The sequence below is a fragment of the Prionailurus bengalensis genome, chromosome A1 (assembly GCF_016509475.1).
Source record: "Prionailurus bengalensis isolate Pbe53 chromosome A1, Fcat_Pben_1.1_paternal_pri, whole genome shotgun sequence".
NCBI lineage: Eukaryota > Metazoa > Chordata > Mammalia > Carnivora > Felidae > Prionailurus > Prionailurus bengalensis.
In genome coordinates, this window is record NC_057343.1 from 142878039 (window position 1) to 142897146 (window position 19108).

General features: G+C 34.9%; 1 protein-coding gene across 3 annotated transcripts in view; it reads right to left on the bottom strand.

Moving 5' to 3' along the window:
* The window catches only part of AP3B1 (adaptor related protein complex 3 subunit beta 1), a 262894-nt gene that overhangs the window by 125393 nt on the left and 118393 nt on the right, over positions 1-19108 (bottom strand). For all 3 annotated transcript variants that reach the window (XM_043592664.1, XM_043592657.1, XM_043592673.1), the window contains exons 9-14: positions 15977-16074; positions 14841-14895; positions 14681-14752; positions 11728-11790; positions 8496-8628; positions 1097-1206 (exon numbers count right to left, since the gene is read on the bottom strand). In XM_043592664.1, the coding sequence (XP_043448599.1) occupies positions 1097-1206; positions 8496-8628; positions 11728-11790; positions 14681-14752; positions 14841-14895; positions 15977-16074 (531 nt within the window). The remainder of the gene's footprint in view (positions 1-1096; positions 1207-8495; positions 8629-11727; positions 11791-14680; positions 14753-14840; positions 14896-15976; positions 16075-19108) is intronic.

A 19108-nucleotide genomic window follows, 5' to 3' on the forward strand; every position in this document is an offset into this window, starting at 1 on the left:
ATTTTTGTCTTTCTCTGACTAATTTCACTCAGCATAATAACCTCCAATTCCATCTGTGTAGTTGCAAATGGCAAGATTTCATTCTTTTTGATTGCCGAGTAATACTCCATTGGGTGTGTACACACACACACACACACACACACACACACACACACACCCCATCTTCTTTATCCATCCATCCATCGATGGACATTTGGGCTCTTTCCATACTTTGGCTATTGTTGATAGTGCTGCTATAAACATGGGGGTGCATGTGTCCCTTTGAAACAGCACATCTGTATCCCGTGGATAAATGCCTAATAGTGCAGCTGCTGGGTTGTAGGGTAGTTCTATTTTTAGTTTTTTGAGGAACCTCCATATTGTTTTCCAGAGTGGCTGCACCAGCTTGCATTGCCACCAACAATGTAAAAGAGATCCTCTTCCTCTGCATCCTCACCAACATCTGTTGTTGCTTGAGTTGTTAATGTTAGCCATTCTGACAGGTGTAATAAGGTGATATCTCATTGTGGTTTTGATTTGTATTTCCATGGGCTTCTTTTATTAGAATGATGAAAACACACTGGAATTACATAGGAGTGATGACTGCACCATCTTATGAATATACCAAAACCCACTAAATTATATAAGAGTGAATTTTATGGTATAAAATTATATCTCAATTAAAAAAACAAGATCTGGGCACTAGCTGTGCTCATTTGTATTCGAGTATTATGCATGTAGGCCCTCTCAAAGGACAACTTAAGAAATAGATGTTTGTATACCCAATATATGCATTCATATCTATACATATAAACGTGTGTAGACACATACACACATGCATTTAAACACTCACATACATCTAGAATATAAAAACCTATGAAGTTTACACTGCTATCTCCAATTCCAATCTAACACTACAGCATTTATTGCATCCTTCCCCTTTTTCAGATTTGTAATTCCCTTCCACAACAGTGTCAAATCTTAGAAGCAGGATGTGGATCCAGATAGTTAAGGTTTCTTAGCCACTATACGTTAAGATGTCCATTTATTTTAACACTATAATTTACTGACAAATATCTAGTTAAAATTCAGGAAAGATCTCTTAACTGGTACTCACAGTGATACTGTCCAAGAGTTTAGCCATATGTTTAATAATTTCACCATGTTGTGCAGGTTGCATTTGCAGTAATTTCTTAATAACAACCACACTTTCAGCAACAACTATTTCTGAAAAAGACAGAGATCATTCATATTACATATGTGTAATGCAATTCAAATGCAATATTCTTGGTCAAATGTAAATTTAAATTAACAAAATATTATACGTGTCTTAATGATGAGGTGAAAACTATAACCAGGAATAAATTTCCAAATTTTGGGGGTTCACACTGTTTTAAGCAGAAGAGTACACTTAAATTTCTAATCTCTGCTGTTGCCTCCTAGCTTCTGATACCCCTTTTCAATACCTGCCTCTTTGAGTCAAAAAAGGAAAGTGAGGTTCAATTTTGCTACACACCATAATGTTCAAGTGTCTGGTTTTTAACTATAGCTTTCAAATACTTGATTTCTACCACAGTGTGGTAATTAAGTAGTTATACAGTTCTTTGATTCCTATCAATTATAAAGTGGTAATCAAACACCTACAATCTAAGTAACTTTTTTCCAATTCTAAAGAAAACAGCAAACTAAAAACAAAAATTCCTTAAGTGGTCTGTCCAGACAAGTGAGTAGTAAGGATCATCAGTAGTAAGAAAGGTGTTACTATAGAAATAACAGACTTCAAAGCCAGAAAGAGTAGGTTTGTGCACTGGAATGTCTCCATTTGTTGCATGAATCCACTGTCTGCCTTTCGTGACCTACTCTGTGCCCACAGAGGTTGACCTCTGTGGACTGCATCAACCAGACTCCCTTACCCCTGGCTTCCAGCTGTGTTTAGCTGATAGGAAGCACCAGCAGGAGATCAAGGGCAGAAGGAGAGCGTATTTGCTATCCTCACTCTCTCTACTGCAAGGCCTCCCTTGGCAGTGCATGCATTCCTCTTTGGAGAGTTTCAGTTCCTGGGAGTGGCTCTCTCCTGCTGAGTCTGGTCCCACTCCTCACACCCCTTCCCTTCAATTCTAGATCTGATAAAGGGGCTTCCCACCATTGCTAGCCTGTTAGCTCCAGCGTGTTACGTCATACCTTCTTGGTTTCACTTAATCCTGCCCACACCTTATAGGTAGTTCCTTCATTAAATTCTCTTCAATTGTTTCTTTTAAGTGTGCCATCTGTTTCTTGCCAGGGCCTTACTAATATAATAATTGGCAGTGGGAGTGGCTCCAAGGAAGCAGATCCTCAAACGGATTCTGAGACTCAGTTATCAAACTTAAGTGGCTAATCACTGGTCCAAAGTTGTATTTATGGTGGCACCAGCAGAGAATTGTTGTTGAAGTAGCCAGAGCACCTGAACTTATGGAATGAATGTTGCATAAACAATTATTAATGCTACTGATGCCAAAAAAATAAGTCAACAATGCCTTCACTTATTACTTTGACATTTTTTATTAATAGGGCTTCATGGATATTAGACTTCCCTTGGCATACACTACAAAGATTTATTTCAATATCATACTGAAAATACCAAGATTTGTGTTTATTCTTTTCTCTGAAATATATTTTCTTATCTAGCTCCCTTTAAGAATGTAAGTGAAATTTTTATCATTCTAATCATTATTAAATATACATATTTCAAACTATAAATACCTATTTCTCCAGTGGAATGATAAATCAGTGTTTATACAATGCTTCAGTTTACAAAATGATGTATTTCTTTCTCTACTCACGGTAACACATGGTAGGTATCTTATTATCATTATTTTAAAGATGAAGAGAGAAGTGGACTAGAATTATATGACTTTGTCCAGAATTCAAACTCAGAACGCGAATGTACAATCTTACCTCAAAATTCTAAGTTACTACATACAGCTATTGCTTTTTTTTTTTCTCAACGTTTTTTAATTTATTTTTGGGACAGAGAGAGACAGAGCATGAACGGGGGAGGGGCAGAGAGAGAGGGAGACACAGAATCGGAAACAGGCTCCAGGCTCCGAGCCATCAGCCCAGAGCCTGATGCGGGGCTCGAACTCACGGACGGCGAGATCATGACCTGGCTGAAGTCGGACGCTTAACCGAATGCGCCACCCAGGCACCCCCAGCTATTACTTTTATAAAGACCACTGCTTTGAGCTTTGATGCAAACAAAGATTAAGATTCTGCTCTTGTCAAACTTACATTCTAGTAAGAAAATTTAAATGGTTATATAAGTAATTACGATGCAAAGTAAAATATAAGTAAATGTGGTTTTAAGAATCTACAGTGTAAAAATTAATATTTTTAAAATACAGCAAAACTAGACTAAGAAAAAATATTGTAGGGGCGCCTGGGTGGTTTGGTCGGTTGAGCGACCGACTTCGGCTCAGGTCATGATCTCACGGTCCGTGAGTTTGAGCCCCGAGTCGGGCTCTGTGCTGACAGCTCAGAGCCTGGAGTCTGTTTCAGATTCTGTGTCTCCCTCTCTCTCTGCCCCTCCCCCGTTCATGCTCTGTCTCTCTCTGTGTCAAAAATAAATAAACGTTAAAAAAAAAAGAAAAAATATTGTATAACTTTAATTATCCACATGCAGAGGCAGGATTGGCCACAGTTGAAATATATATTTGGCATCATTTATCTTTCATGCTGTATTACTTTCCTATTACCACAAACTTAAAGGCTTAAAACAATACACATTTAGCATCTTACAGTTCCGGAGTCAGGAGTTAACAGTTTAGCCCTTATGGGGCTAAAAGCAAGGTGTCAACAGGACCATCTCTATGTGGGTTCTAGGAGAAAATCCATTTTTTGCCTTTTTCCAACCTGTACAGACTGTATACATTCCTTGGCTCAAGGCCCCATTCCAGCAATGGCATCACTTACAATCTCTGCTTCTGATATCTGACTTTGTTGACCTTCCTCCTTCCCTTAAGAGGACCCTTTTGACCTCCATCTCAAGAATCTTAATCTCGGCAAAGTCCCTTCTGCCAGGTAAGGTAAGGATATTCACAGGTTCTGGGCATAAGGACCCGGACATCTATGTGGGAGGCATGATTCTGCCTACCCCACGTGCCTTCTTATCCCTTCCTGTAATCACACCATACTTTTCCTTGATACTATCTCCTGTTTTTCAAAGATTCCAGGACTGTGGTGCTGCTCTATCCAAAGCACAAAATGATCCTGTGTTCTCACCTTTCCAAGCTTCTTCCTTGTCCTTAACAAAACTTAATGGCCCTTACTCTAGAAGTACAACCTACTATTTTTTAATTTTATTTTATTTTGATAAGAACAGTGAACATGAGATCTACCCTTGTACCAAACTTTATTTATTTATTTTTTGACGTTTAATTATTTTTGAGAGACAGAGAGAGATAGAGCATTAGCAGGGGAGGGGCAGAAAGAGGCGGAGACACAGAATCCGAAGCAGGCTCCAGGCTCTGAGCGGTCAGCACAGAGCAAGACACGGGGCTCGAACCCACGGACTGTGAGATCATGACCTGAGCCAAAGTCAGACGCTTAAGTGATTGAGCCACCCAGGTGCCCCGCCCCTCATACCAAACCTTAAAATGTACAATACATTGTTGTTGACTATAGGTACAATGTTGCACAGCAAACCTCTAGAGCTTATTCAACTTGCTTAATTAACTGAAACATTAGGTTTGCTGTTTAGTAATTGCCCATTTCCCTTTTCCTCCATCCCCTGGCACTGCCATTCCACTCTCTGATTCTATGAATTTGACTATTTTAGGTATCTCACACCAGTGGAATCATTCCGTATTTGGCTTTTTGTGGCAGGCTTATTTCATTTAGCATGTCTTCCAGGTTACTATAGTCTACTATTATACTCATTTTGCAAATGAAGAATCTGAAGCACAGGGAGATTGAGTAATTTATTCAAGATAAAATTAACATTCAAACACAGGTAGTCTAGTTCTGCATACAAGCAGATAGCTCACCACAGACTAACTGGTCAGTATACAAAAAGACTGTAATACATGTTTTTTATATTACTGTTTTCATCTATTAGACTGTTAACTCTGTAACGGGAAGAACCTTTTTTTATAGGCTGAATGAGTACCTCATTCATCTATTCAACATTTACTAAATACCCCAACTGATTCAAGTTTTCAATAAATTTTTACTGAAATATATAAAACTAAATGAAACACAAACTAGTCCTCTGCCCCAATCCTTTTAGTTTACAGTAGATGGTAAGGTTATTTAGGCAAGCAAATTTTGCTAATGTATTACCTGAAGTAAGTTAACTTACAGAATTAAATTATCTTAAGCCAACTGAAATGCAGATTTCTCATAAAGATCCTTGAGAAATTATCAAATTAACCTTAGTGATGCTGAACTATTTTAGGCAAGCTTCAAGTCAGCCTTGAAAAGCCCTCTCCATGTCAAGAAGAGAGAAGTAACATAAAAAAAATAAAAAGCGAAAACAAAAATCTACACATCTAAAAACAATATGTTGAATATAGGCAAAAAAGAATGAAGCCGAAATGTTGCACCTATGGTTTTAAGATACGTTATCTGAAGAGATCATGAGGTATTTGAATTAACAGAAAATCAAGAATCACGGATCCTTAGAGCCTCAAAAGATTTTAAGAGATTTTAAAGGAACTGAAGCCTCATTCTTGATACCTATTCCTAAAAGCAGATCTTTTAATAGGAGGAAAAAAGGGGCTCTATTGTCAGGAACGGTCACTATAAAGTTAAAAATACTAATACTTTCTTTAATGCTACTGATTTCAATATGAATATTCTCTTTATTTGTTTTACCAGTTACTTTTATTGATGTGTCCAAACTACAAAAGTGTAGCTCATATAATAAATAATCAAAGAATCAGATACTATAGGCTAATGATGATTATGTAACCAGAATCAGGACACTATGATTTAAGTTTCTTAATATTCAAACTGTAGGAAAAAAGCCATGGTTGTAAGGATAGTTTTGATTTACCAAAAACAAAAGTCTAAACATTAAAATATGAGAGTTTAAATTAGTAAATCCTCCTACCTTTAAGAGTGAACATAGATTATATTTGTCCCCCATTATCTAATTATAAAACAATCTATTCTTCCCTTCAAAGTGTTATAAAGATAGAATATTCATCTTTTAAATTAAAGTCAATAAAAAATATTGTTCAAGATTTTAATATATTATAAAGCTGAAGTAGAGATAATTGCTTTAAAATACACAACTTGCAAATTTCACCTGAGAAAAAAGGGTCAAAAACTAAAATTCAGAAACCTTGAATATTCTTTTGTATTTAAAAGAACTAATGAATATTCTAAATAATTTGTAGTACTTTTTATATGTAACTAAATTTTAAAAGAATAATTTACCCTGGAAAACTTTGGTTCATCACCTTTAATGTTCTGGAGATACTTTCCCAAGAAAAGCACTACATAAAACCAAACAGAAAGTCATTATTAAGATATAGGAAATAAAACATGTTTTTCAACTCACACTTAAAGTGTGACATAGAAACTGAGAAAGGGGCACCTCGGTGGCTCAGTCAATTGAGTGTCCGACTTCGGCTCAGGTCATGATCTCACAGCTTGTGAGCTCAAGCCCCACATCAGGCTTGGTGCTGTCATCCGCGCAGAGCCTGCTTTACATCCTCTGTCACTCTCCCTCTCTGTCCCTCCCCTGCTCGTGCTCTCTCTCGCTCTCAAAAATAAAGAAAACATTAAAAAAACAAGAAATAGAGACAAAAAGGATGCTATCACTAAATGTAAGGGGCGCCCAGGTGGCTCAGTTGGTTAAGCATCTGACTTTGGCTCAGGTCATGATCTCACGGTTTGTGAGTTTGAGCCCCATGTCTGGGTCTGGGCTGAGAGCTCTGAGGCCACTTTGGATTCTCAGTCTCCCTTTCCCATTTACATGCACAGTCCTTCTTTCTGTATGTCTCAAAAATAAACATTAAAAAAAATACAAGTAGAAATGGGCAAAATGACTGACATTTAAAACTTAAGCACCTCTAGTTAGCTTCTACAGTCATATTTTTTAAAAATCTATTTCCTTGATAATTTTTGTTGTCACTTATTTAGAATTTTAATATTGCATGTAGATAAATGTTCTACCCATCATATTATCTTGAGTTTGCAGGATTAAGGTTTATAAATTTATGTTCACGGGGCGCCTGGGTGGCGCAGTCGGTTAAGCGTCTGACTTCAGCCAGGTCACGATCTCGCGGTCCGGGAGTTCGAGCCCCGCGTCAGGCTCTGGGCTGATGGCTTAGAGCCTGGAGCCTGTTTCCGATTCTGTGTCTCCCTCTCTCTCTGCCCCTCCCCCGTTCATGATCTGTCTCTCTCTGTCCCAAAAATAAATAAACGTTGAAAAAAAAATTAAAAAAAAATAATAATAAATTTATGTTCACAATAAAAAAAATCACTCTTACTCGGGGCTAAATCTTGTTTCAGTAATATCCTTAGAAGTACTTATCACAATGTTACAGTTTTCTAAAGAGATCTACATGTAGGAATAGATAATTAGGGATAACAAAATTATTGTAATGAAAATATACATAATAATATAAATAAAGTATAAATATAAAATGTATTCAAGCTTCTTATGTTTCAATATGCTTGCTATGTCTAAATATGATGCAATTATACTTAGAATTCCACAAATAATTTCAATGATTTTACACAAAAAAATTAAGCTTTTCTTAAAAAGAATCTCTTGTTTTAATCAAATATACAATCATAATAAAAATCCTCTAAATATATTATTATAAGGGTGAAAGTGACTAATATTTCTTTCTCCAAATGGCTTCACTTTCTAAAGCCATACCATAGAAATAACTGACATTTTACCGCAGTACAATATGAAACCTAGATTATGCATTTTACTGGTTATCACCTATCCAGTTTTACAATATGTTTACATGTTGTCTGACTTAACCACATGAAGTGTTTTCAAACTAATGACTGTTAAATCAAGTTTAATCCTGAATATGAAATTATTAGATGCATTTTTAGAACAAACCTTTGAAGATACACAATAAACATACTTTTCTGATCTAGCCACTTCTCCATGTTATAGTCATTTGCCTGCTTTTAGCACCCTCTGCAGGTGAACCAATATTATATATGACTTCTATGTCATTAAAAGCAGTAAAACAGAACCTTTGTGGAAAGGGTATAATGAAGGTGATTAAACTGTGAAGAAATAAAATAAAACACACTTTCTTAGTTCTTCTTTAAGGAGAAACAAACACTGTTTCCAAGTTAATTATCTAATTTACTAAAACAACGACAAAGAAGTGTGTGTGGGTCTTTGTATTTCAAAGATAAAATGCTGCTTTCATCATGACCATGCTATTGACATACAGGAAACACTAAAATGAGATGTTAAAAAATGTTACAATTTGAAGAACATGCCAAGAATATTCAAAGGATAAATTTCTTGAAGTAAAATGACATTGTTAACTTACCATCTCTGTTGGACAAGAGACATACCAGGCCATTGAGGCATGTGTCTGTGACTTCTGAGATGTTGGTTGCACATCTGCCTATAGTTTGAATAGTGGCTGCTGCAAATTCTTTATCCTGGCTTTTCACATAGGTCTAAAAAATACCATTTCAATTAGTTTATACTTTAGGGTACTAACAAGTGAACAAAAAGATCCCTATTGTATTAAGCTTTGTCAGAAATGAAAATTTTATAATACATAACACAATATTCTCATTTATATGCGCAAGAGGTCCAAATGATGACTTAGCTTAATTAAATTTTGTTTTTTACTTAAACAATGTGCCTTAGAAGAGGCGCATTTTCAAGCCAGGTTCATTCACCTGTGGCCACAGAGGCTTGTGATTCCAAAACAGATAGTGGGGAGCAGTCACCCAAAGACAGCAATTAGTTTAAGTGCAAGGTTGAAAGAGATGATGAGAACTCTCTCTTTGGAGGTTTCAGTTCATTTAACCAGCAGCATCTGTGAATCTATGAAAAAAAGGGTTGCTTTTTCAGAGACACTAAATCTAAAGTTGGGAGAAGAGGAGGAAAAGGACAAATATACCACTGGCAAACATTTTGCTTTCAAAATGGTATCTGAATGTAATAAAACTACAATAGCTACAGTGAGTAGTTCAGTAAAGACTTTATATATACTCATTTTGTAACAAAATGCCACAGTTTTGAAATAGATTTTCTTTAAAAGAATGTTTTGAAAATATAGTGTAGGGGCATCTGGGTGGCTCAGTTAAGCAACCGACTCTTGATTTCAGCTCAGGTCACGATTTCATGGTTTATGGGATCAAGCCGCCCATCAGGCTCTGCACTGAGTGCAGAGACTGCTTCGGATTCTGTGTCTCCGTCTCTCTCGGCTCCTCCCCTGCTCTCTCTTTCTCTCTCTCTCCCAATAAATTAATAAAACTAAAAAAAATTTTTAAATAAAAACAAAAATGTAAACTATATATTTATATAAACTTAAAAATAACTGATTTAATAATAGAAAGTTAAAAGATCTTTACAAAATTTACTATAACCCTAACGAATTTCACTTTGATTATAAATTTCTTAATTTAAAATTCAGCTTTGTTTACAGAAATGAGTATACTTTAAATATGCATATTTATATATTATATGTAACAAAATTTAAAATCCCATGTTCACCTGAATTTTTTTTATTTATTTATTTTTTTAAATAAGCTTTACGCTCAACGTGGGCTTAAACTTACAACCCTAAGATCAAGAGTTGCATGTTCTACTGACTGGGCAAGTCAAGTGCCCCTCAATGGAATTTTTTTTTTTCTTTTAAGTAGGCTTCAAGCCCAGTGCAGAGCCCAATGTGGGACTTGCACTCACGGCCGTGAGATCAAGACCTGAGCTGAGATCGAGACTCGGATACTTAACTGACTGAACCACCCAGGCATCCCTCAAGTGAATTTTTTAAAAAAAGATTGCCAACCTCAAATGAGAAGAACATAATGTACAATTAACACTGTGGTTCTCTAACATGCCAAAGAGGATGTACATTTAAATGGTGCCGAAGAGAAAAATCTAAGAATATCTAAAACCATACAAATTTTGTGAAAAGAGTACAAATAACAGGATAAATACTGAAGAAATAAATAAAACAAATTCTCTTAGTTCCATGTAGGAGAGGTCAATTGTATTTAAAACTGTTTCCCACTTGATGACATAATTTCCTCAATTAGAATACGTCATTAGAAAAATTCTCTATTTTACTCAAAAAATTACTATTGTAAGTAAACTGAACATATCTATAAACATAACCCATAAAACACACAAATGAGGTACAAATATTAACAGTGATAAAAAGTGGATACATAAAGAACGTATTAGAAAGTCTGACTAACTAAAGGACCTTATGCCCTGATATTAAATGAAATTAAATGAAATCGGTAGATCACCAATATTCTGAAATAGGTCCAATGTATCACTTGTGTACAATTAAACAATGCTATAAAATTAACTGAGACTCACTGTCTACATCCCCAGTAAACCTGACATAAGCAGCAGGTTGGCAGCAAAAGGCTACCCAAAAAGATTACCCACAATAAGAAAAGGGCAAACACAAACATTGAGACAAAAAATTAAAAACTTAAAAAAAAAAAGCAAACCTCTAAAAATGAGGTAAAAATCAAACCCAAACAATGTTCTATAGCTATAGATTACTGAATAAGAACTTGAGATACTATATTTCCTGGCATATATAAACATAAGATGACTGAATAGCCATAACATCCTAATTTTATAAGTCATCCTCCTAGGAAAACATACAGCATGAAAGTACAGTAATCCAGTTCTGAAATTATAAATCCTAGACATGCTATAATATTCTACTACTTCTGTTGAAAGTATAAGGTCACACAGTTAAGAAAATACAATGCCTATTTAGCTAAAAGGAAATTTAAAATGGGTATCCAGGAGGATTATAGCAACACAGTAAATTAAATCCATAAAAATTGGGAGTTGGCAAAAACTAATTTGTGTGTAGCATGTGGTACATTTTTACTAAGAAAACTGCTGATGAAATATAAAAACCCATAATACTAAGATTAGGTTTTCTATTGCTGTCATCTACCAACTAAGTGTCCAGCCCTGACCATTCCAACATGAAGGCTATATTCATGAGGTAAGTTTTGAATAACACTCTTTTAAGGGTGTAGAGCTGAGTGGCACCTCATCCAAAAGCATTAATGGCTTAAATAAATACAACAAAAGAAAACACTGATAAAAACATCATGACAGGAGAAATTTTAGATCAAAAGTACATAAAGCTAAGAGGACACTGTCTAAAAGAGTATAGGTCAATGAAACAGGACAAGCAGTTAAGAAATGAAGCTATTTTCATGAATGCAGAGTATAGACTGATACTGATGACAGCACAGAGAGATGGAATCCTTACCAATAACATAATTTCAAAAACAAACAAACAAACAAACAAACCACAGTTATAAACCAGTCTTTCAAATTCAATGAAAACATGAAGGGGATTACTATTCTATGTCCCTTAAATTTTGAATTTGTAGTTAATGTTTATTCTTGAAAATTTATAAATTTCTTAGTTCTCAAACTTGTCCCAAATCACTATTTTATTTAACACAATTATCTACTTCTAAACTGAGAATGATGTATATTTGACTGTAAACTGAACAAATATTTTGTAAGTTATTTTATAATTAGCATTATATACAAACCTGAAATTCTCGGAGAAGAGTTGATATGTTGGCTTCATTTGCCAAATTTGTTAAAATTTCAAGCTAGGGTAGAGAAAAAAGTACCATTTTAAAACATAAATAAAAAGGATTAATTTAATAAGGACTAGGCATTTAATACAAAGGTCACTTATGTTTTTAACAAAAGTCACACTGTTACAAATATTCTGAGGCATAATGCCCTTCAGATGAATTTTTGTCTTCCTACATCTCCAAAGAGAAGACAGATAATTATATAATGCTTAAAAATAATTAGGAAAAAAGAGAATCCTACATCTTCCCTGTTTGCCCCAACTTTACAATTTATATTTAATTTAAAAAGATTTTTTTGTTTATTTTTGAGATTGAGACAGTATGAGTGGGTGAGGGGTAGAGATAGAGAGGGAGACACAGAATCTGAAGCAGGCTGCAAGCTATGAGCTGCTAGCACAGAGACTGATGTGCTTGAATTCACAGACTATGAGATCATGACCTAAGCCAAAGTCGGATGCTTAACCAACTGAGCCACCCAGGCACCCCTATATCTAATTAACCTAAACAATTTGAGGTGGCTGGGCTTTTTCCCCTCTTTGTTAATAAAGCTAGAAAACAACTCGTCTTCCATGTAATACCTCTGTTTTTCCAGATACTAATTAATTCTCTTGATTTGTTCTCATTCATTCTACCATCCCAAATACTTGGGACATTTTAATTCTCTCTTCTGGATTTAGAGTTATAATAAATATGCAATTAAAAGTGCTTCTCCAATAGACTAAGTTCCAGTTTTTACTCATAAAAAATATTCAAAAAATCTGAAGGAAAGCATGAAAAAGGAAAAAAGGAACAGAACAGATAGCATAAACAGAAAATAAACCACAAGATGTATATATGTATGTAGCTACATGGTCATATCATGCTCTATATACATGGTCATACCAATAATTACATTTAAAATAAATGGTCTAAGCGCACCTGGGTGGCTCAGTTGATTTAGTGTCTGACTCTGGATCTCGGCTCAGGCCATAATCCCATGATTCATGAGTTCAAGTCTCATGTTGGGCTCTGTACTGATGGAGCAGAGACTGCTTGGGATTCTTTCTCTTTCTCTCTCTCTCTGCCCCTCCCTTGCTCATACTCGCATGCTCTCTCTCTCAAAATAAATAAATCAACTTTAAAAAAAAAAAAAACAAAAAAAACACGGTGCCTGAGTGGTTCAGTGGGTTAAGCAACCAACTTCAGTAAAGGTCATGATCTCAAGTTTGTAGGTTTAAGCCCCACGCCGGGCTCTGTGCTGACAGCTCAGAGCCTAGAGCCCACTTCTGATTCTGTGTGTGTGTGTGTGTGTGTGTGTGTGTGTGTGTGTGTGTGTCTCCCTTCTGCCCCCCTCTGGCTCGTGCTCTGTCTCTCAAAAATAAACAATAAATAAATATATAAATAAATAGTCTAAACATTCCAATTAAAAGGGTTGGACTGTAGAAGTTCTTTATATTTTTTGAGTCCTAGTCATTTCTCAGATACAGGTACTGGGAATTTTTTTTCCCAGATTATGGCTTGACTTTATTTTATTTTGATGAAAACATTTTAATTTTTTAAAAACAATCTCAAACATATAGAAAAAGTAATAAGAACTATTTTAGTTTGAATCATTTGAGAGTTACCAATCTGATACCACATCATCCCCAAAGACTTCTGTGTATGTTCCTTACAAACAAGGACATTGTCCTACAGAACACAATAGAATCAAGAAAGTAACACTGACACATGCAATCATATTCCCTTTTAAGTTTTACAAATTATCTCAATCCTATAACATAAATGGATCCAGTTCAATACCACACATTGAATTCAGATGTATCTTTAGTCTCCTTCAGCCAGAGACTTTTTCAGTCTTTCTTTTGACCTTTATAACCTTGACATTTTCGATGATGACAAACCAATTATTTTCTAAAATATCCTTCCATTTGTCTTTTTAATGTTTATTTATTTGGTGGGCGGGGGGGGGGGAGAAAGTGGAGGAGGGGCAGAGAGAAAGGGGGACAGAGAATTCTAAGCAGGCTCCATGCTGTCAACACACAAACCAACATGAGGCTTGATCTCATGAACCGTGAGATCATGACCTGAGTTGAAATCAAGAGCAGGACCCTTAACCAACTGAGTCACCCAAGCACTCCTAAAATATCCTTCAATTTGGATGTGTATTAGATTTTTGTATAATTAAACCCAGTTTCCATGTGCATACCCAATCATTCCAACATTTGCTGAAAAGTCCACCCTTCCCGCACTGGTTTGTAATGTGTTCTCTATTACATAGTACGTTTTCATACACATTGATCTGTTTCCACACTTTCTATTCCATCCCACTTATTTTTCTGTCTAAATATCACATTGTTTTAATTATCATAGCTTTATAACCCTAACTACACTCTGTTCTGCAGTTATTATGCCCTGAACACAACACTCTTTCATAATCTCTGTGTTAGCATAAACTGTTCTTCTCTCCTACTCCCAACCCCACAAATTCCCAATCTACCAACCAAAATAAAAAAATTCACAAAAATATTATTCTTTTAAGATCCTCTTAAACATCAACTTTTCTATAAGTATTTTCTAAATCCTAGAGAATTAACCCCATCTTTCTTGTTCTACACAGTACTCAATTCAAATCTATATAATATCATGAGAACACACTAGGGCTGAAATTATCTATTTACATGACTGTCTCCTTCAGTATACTATGAGTTATTCAAGGTGCAGGTAGCATGTATAAAGTCTGTACTATTAGGATGCAGCACAGAAGGTGGATATAATAATACAGTTTAGAAAGCATAAAGAAAATCCCTAAGTGTGTCTGTGTTTTTTAAGAAGCAGGTCTCCATTTTGCAGATACTAGAAGCTACAGCAATATCTTCAAAGTAAACGTGCACTAAGGATACCTGAAAAATAAGCACATGCATACCTTCAGTGTCTTGATCATAGTTGGATCAGTTGACCTAACATAGAAACTCTTCAGATAAGGTTCAAACATACCCTAGATTATAAAAAATATATATATAAATACACTTATGATACTAATGCATTCATTTCTCTCTTGAATTATGTGTTCACAATGTACGTACCTTTCTTTGAATTGACATAGTTGCTATATTCTGTAGGACAATATACTGCACCTCCCTAGAAATTAAAGGAGAATTTTTACTGGATATATTTTCCAATTACGTATCTTTATATAAACAGTATATTAAAGAAAAAAAACAGCAATAAGCTTTATATTGCATTCAACTTGAATATTAAAAAGTTTTTAGTATATTTTAGATACTTTTAAATATCTTCTTTTTAAACACATTTTTCCTATAAATTATTAATAAATTAGATTTGATTCATCATTAGAAAATTAAAAACCAATTTTATAATCCTGTAACTCCAAAGATGTAAAGCCAATACTGTAGCTGCTCTGAACACATGCAAGGAAAGTATTCTTAGGGCTAAGGGAATAAACATAACCACAGTATTAACATAAACTCTTGGTAAGATGCTCACTGTGTCACTCAATTATGAATTATGACTAGAGTGAAAAGATAGAGTAAAAAAAAAAAAAAAAGTCATGTTCTTTTATGTCCAAATAGCTAAGACATGAAGGTAGAAATGAATCTGGTATAAAGCTTCATGTGAAAGATGCATTCCAGATCCTCTGATAACCTTTGAGCTGGCTGTAGAAAATAAAATTACTGAACTGATAAAAAGGAAAAGAAGAGGAAAGAACAGGAACACAAAGGACCTCACTAAGGAATGGCAAAAGTCAGCCCAGGGCTAAATAGTTATGGTGCTGAAGTCACGTTAAAGACAAAAATAAATATGCGTCTTCCCCCCGCCCAACTCTATTAGTAGAGGTAAGCACTCACTGAAAAAAATTTTTAAATTTAACTAATTATTAACAAAATATTCAGGATAAGGTAAATAGCTGAAACAATGTTATAATTCTTAATACATATTAAACAAAATAAATGATAAAAATCTGATATTAAACTTTTCCAAAACATTTTCAATCTCTTTGGGCTTGACGTTAAAAACATTTTATATTTATCTCTAACCTAGAGATAAATTATGTAAAGGCTTTAATCAAGATCCCTTAAGTATGAAATCTTATTGATATAATACAGAACCATGTAATAAATGTTTGAAAGACAGATGACATTTATTCAAACATTACCTTTGAAGGAATACAAAAGAAATAACATATAAAATCACGTCCTACCTATTGCTACGAAGTAAACGCACTAGTGACTTAGAAATAATGCCAACTTCAGATTTTGGTGATATGTGCCAATACAGCTGAGCAACTGCCATAACCACCTAAAAGATAAAGTATGAAAACAAGAGCTATGAACACGGGAGCATGCTACAGTTTCAGAGTATTTGTACATCTGCTACAGTTTCAGAGTACATTTCTACAAATTGTTTCTTTAACTCCAGCAAAATCCATGTGAAGTAAGATGGATATGTTGCTACCCTTTGAAGCAGGCTGAAGAGTGTTCTCCCAAGAATTCATGTCTACCCTCAGAATATGACATTACCTGGAGATAAAATCTTTGCAGATATTATTAAGATAATGATGGAGATGAGACCACACTGGATTAGGGTACGCCCTAAATCCAGTGAGTGTCCTTAGTAGAGACATAAAAGGACAGACACAGAGAAGGCAGTGTGAACATTGGAGGAAGAGATCGGAGGGAAGAATCTGTAAGCCAGGGAATGCAGAACTCTCTTAGCATCCACTATACACCAGCAAAAAGCAGTTTCTCTCTTAGAGCCTCCAGAAGGAACCAACCCTTCGATATCCCACTAAAAAGTGAGAAAATAAAGTTCCGTTGTTTTAATTCACCTGGTTTGTGGTAATTTGTTATGACAGCCCTAGGAAACTAATACAGAGGAGAGAACAGAAAAGAAAATAGATGTTATGAGAAAACAGATGTTAAATGAACTACCCAAAGTCTGCTTGGCAGTACAAAGCAAAGCTTGATACAACACTCCAAATCCCCTATTCTTCTTAATACTGCAGCTTCTGCTCTGAAATTGGGAATAGTTTAAAAGTGGTAAGCATGCCTTTCCAAATGAAGCCCAGATACTTTAGGACAAAACTAACAATCTGAAAATTTAAAAAAATCAGTATGTGGAAGTTATAATTAAACGAATTGTATTAAAACAATTCCTCTAGAACAGCATTTGAAATGATCTTCTTTTTTTCTAAAATGCAGAACCTTAAAAATAGTCTTTGCTTCAAAGCCATTATAAGGGTGATAAAATATAAGAGTACAATGTTTCCCCTACATGCCTCTACACTTAGATCTAGACATCAAAAGTCCAAACTGGAAAGTTATCCAGCTTTACTTGTGACAAATGCAGAAATAGTTACATCATCTTGCCTTTAGCTCAGAAAATATATCACTACTACTTTACTTCTGCTTAGTCTATAAAGTAGTAACAAATACATAGCAGGGATTTTACATATGCTTAAAGAACATACAATACCTGAGGATGCTTGAGATAAAGAATTTCCTTCTAAAATTAAGAAATATGTTTTAAAAATACAGTTCTCAGAGTCCTAAATGCACTGTTGTTTGGCACTTTGTTGTACTTTTTTTTATAAGACTGATTTATAGCTTTCAGATATTGGGAATTTGAGGAGTTTAAGGATATTTTATTTCTTCAGTTATGATCCACAAATACACTCTAGTTACAGAACAAACTCTCCAGAATTTAAAATCTTATAAAATAAAATCTCAATTAATGACTGTTTTAATCTAAAGTAGGTGATAGTCATTTAAAAAAAATATTAAAGCAGGGGCGCCTGCGTGGCTCAGTCGATTAAACATCCGACTTTGGCTCAGGTCATGATCTCACGATTCCTGAGTTCGAGCCCTTTATTGGGCTCTGTGCTATCAGCCCAGACCCCACTCCAGATCCTATGTCCACCTCTCTCTGCCTCTCCCCCACTCATGCTTTCTCTCTCTCAAAAATAAATAAATATTTTTAAAATATTAAAGCATACAGCTGGCTAATAAGTATTAGTATATAACAGAAAAGCTGAAGCTTTCTTTTCACGTATTTTACAGGAAATAATTAAGTCATTTTCTGTTAAAAATAGTAAGCCAAATGCTACTGGAAAGAAGATAAACCGTACTTTCTATATATGTCAAGGCTTTTAAGATTCTAGATGCCACTTAGCATGTCATCTCCTCTCATATGTTAATTAGGGCACTCCCTCAAGCCCACAAGGGCTACATACTCTTATTCTCCCCCAGTATTTACAAATCTAACAGTTTAAAGTTTCTTCTGTAACCAGAATTTGAAATTTGTAGTCTAATTTGTAAAAGCTCTGTAAGAGGGAAGCTCCCATATCTCCAAAGTCCAAAATAAGTAAAACATACAAATTGGATAGGCCTTGTACAGTTACATGATGTACATTCATGATACAAGTATATCCTATAAGCACTTTTCTATTCCTAACTACTGATACCACTATCACCTTATCTAGACCGTTAGAACAGCCTCCCAACACTGTTTCCAGTGCCCCGTGCCTGCAATTCAACTTACACAGCACTGACCAAATAAGTTTCCTGAAAAAAAAAATTCTCAAAGTCTCTCCTTTAACTGAGAACAGGGCTAAAATAAAGAAATCTGTTCGCAATCCTTCAAGCCAGGCTTTACATGTATTTGGCAGCATCAAATATGCAGGACACCAAAACATACTGGGACAAAAAGGGAAATGTGTCCATTTGGTACACAATCAAGTAAGCAGGGAATCAAAACATATTGGGACAAGAAATACAAGCTACTTCTATTTGTTTCACCATTCAAGAACATTTTTGATCAGTAAGTATTTGGATTATAAAATCAATTCCCAAGGCAAAGTTAAACAGTGAGTCAATTATGAAGAATGGTTTTGGGTGGTAAGTTACAGCTACTTAAATACAAGCTGGCCAAGCTGGGCTCAGTGAAACAGAATCATATTTTACAAAATAATATTTTTTATTACTGTGTATGGTTATTTAATAGTGATATAGAAATTAAATTGAGGTATAAGAGAAAAACTTCTGCTGATTACTAGGATATATATACAAAACTCTAAGCTCTAAATTCACAAGCATCAGAAAACTTAAAGTAATTCAAGTACAGTTCCACATTTTCTAAGTTTTTACTAGTTAAACAGAGTAATTAATTAAGAACATTTTTAATTAAAAAATATTAAGAAAATGTTTTACTTGACTCCATCTAACGTTTAGATATAACTTCCAGTTAACAGGTAAAACAGAGGTACAGAAGAAAAAATTAAATAGCACTAGAAAAGAAGCAAAGAGAAAACCCAGAAGAGTATTCTTCAAGACTT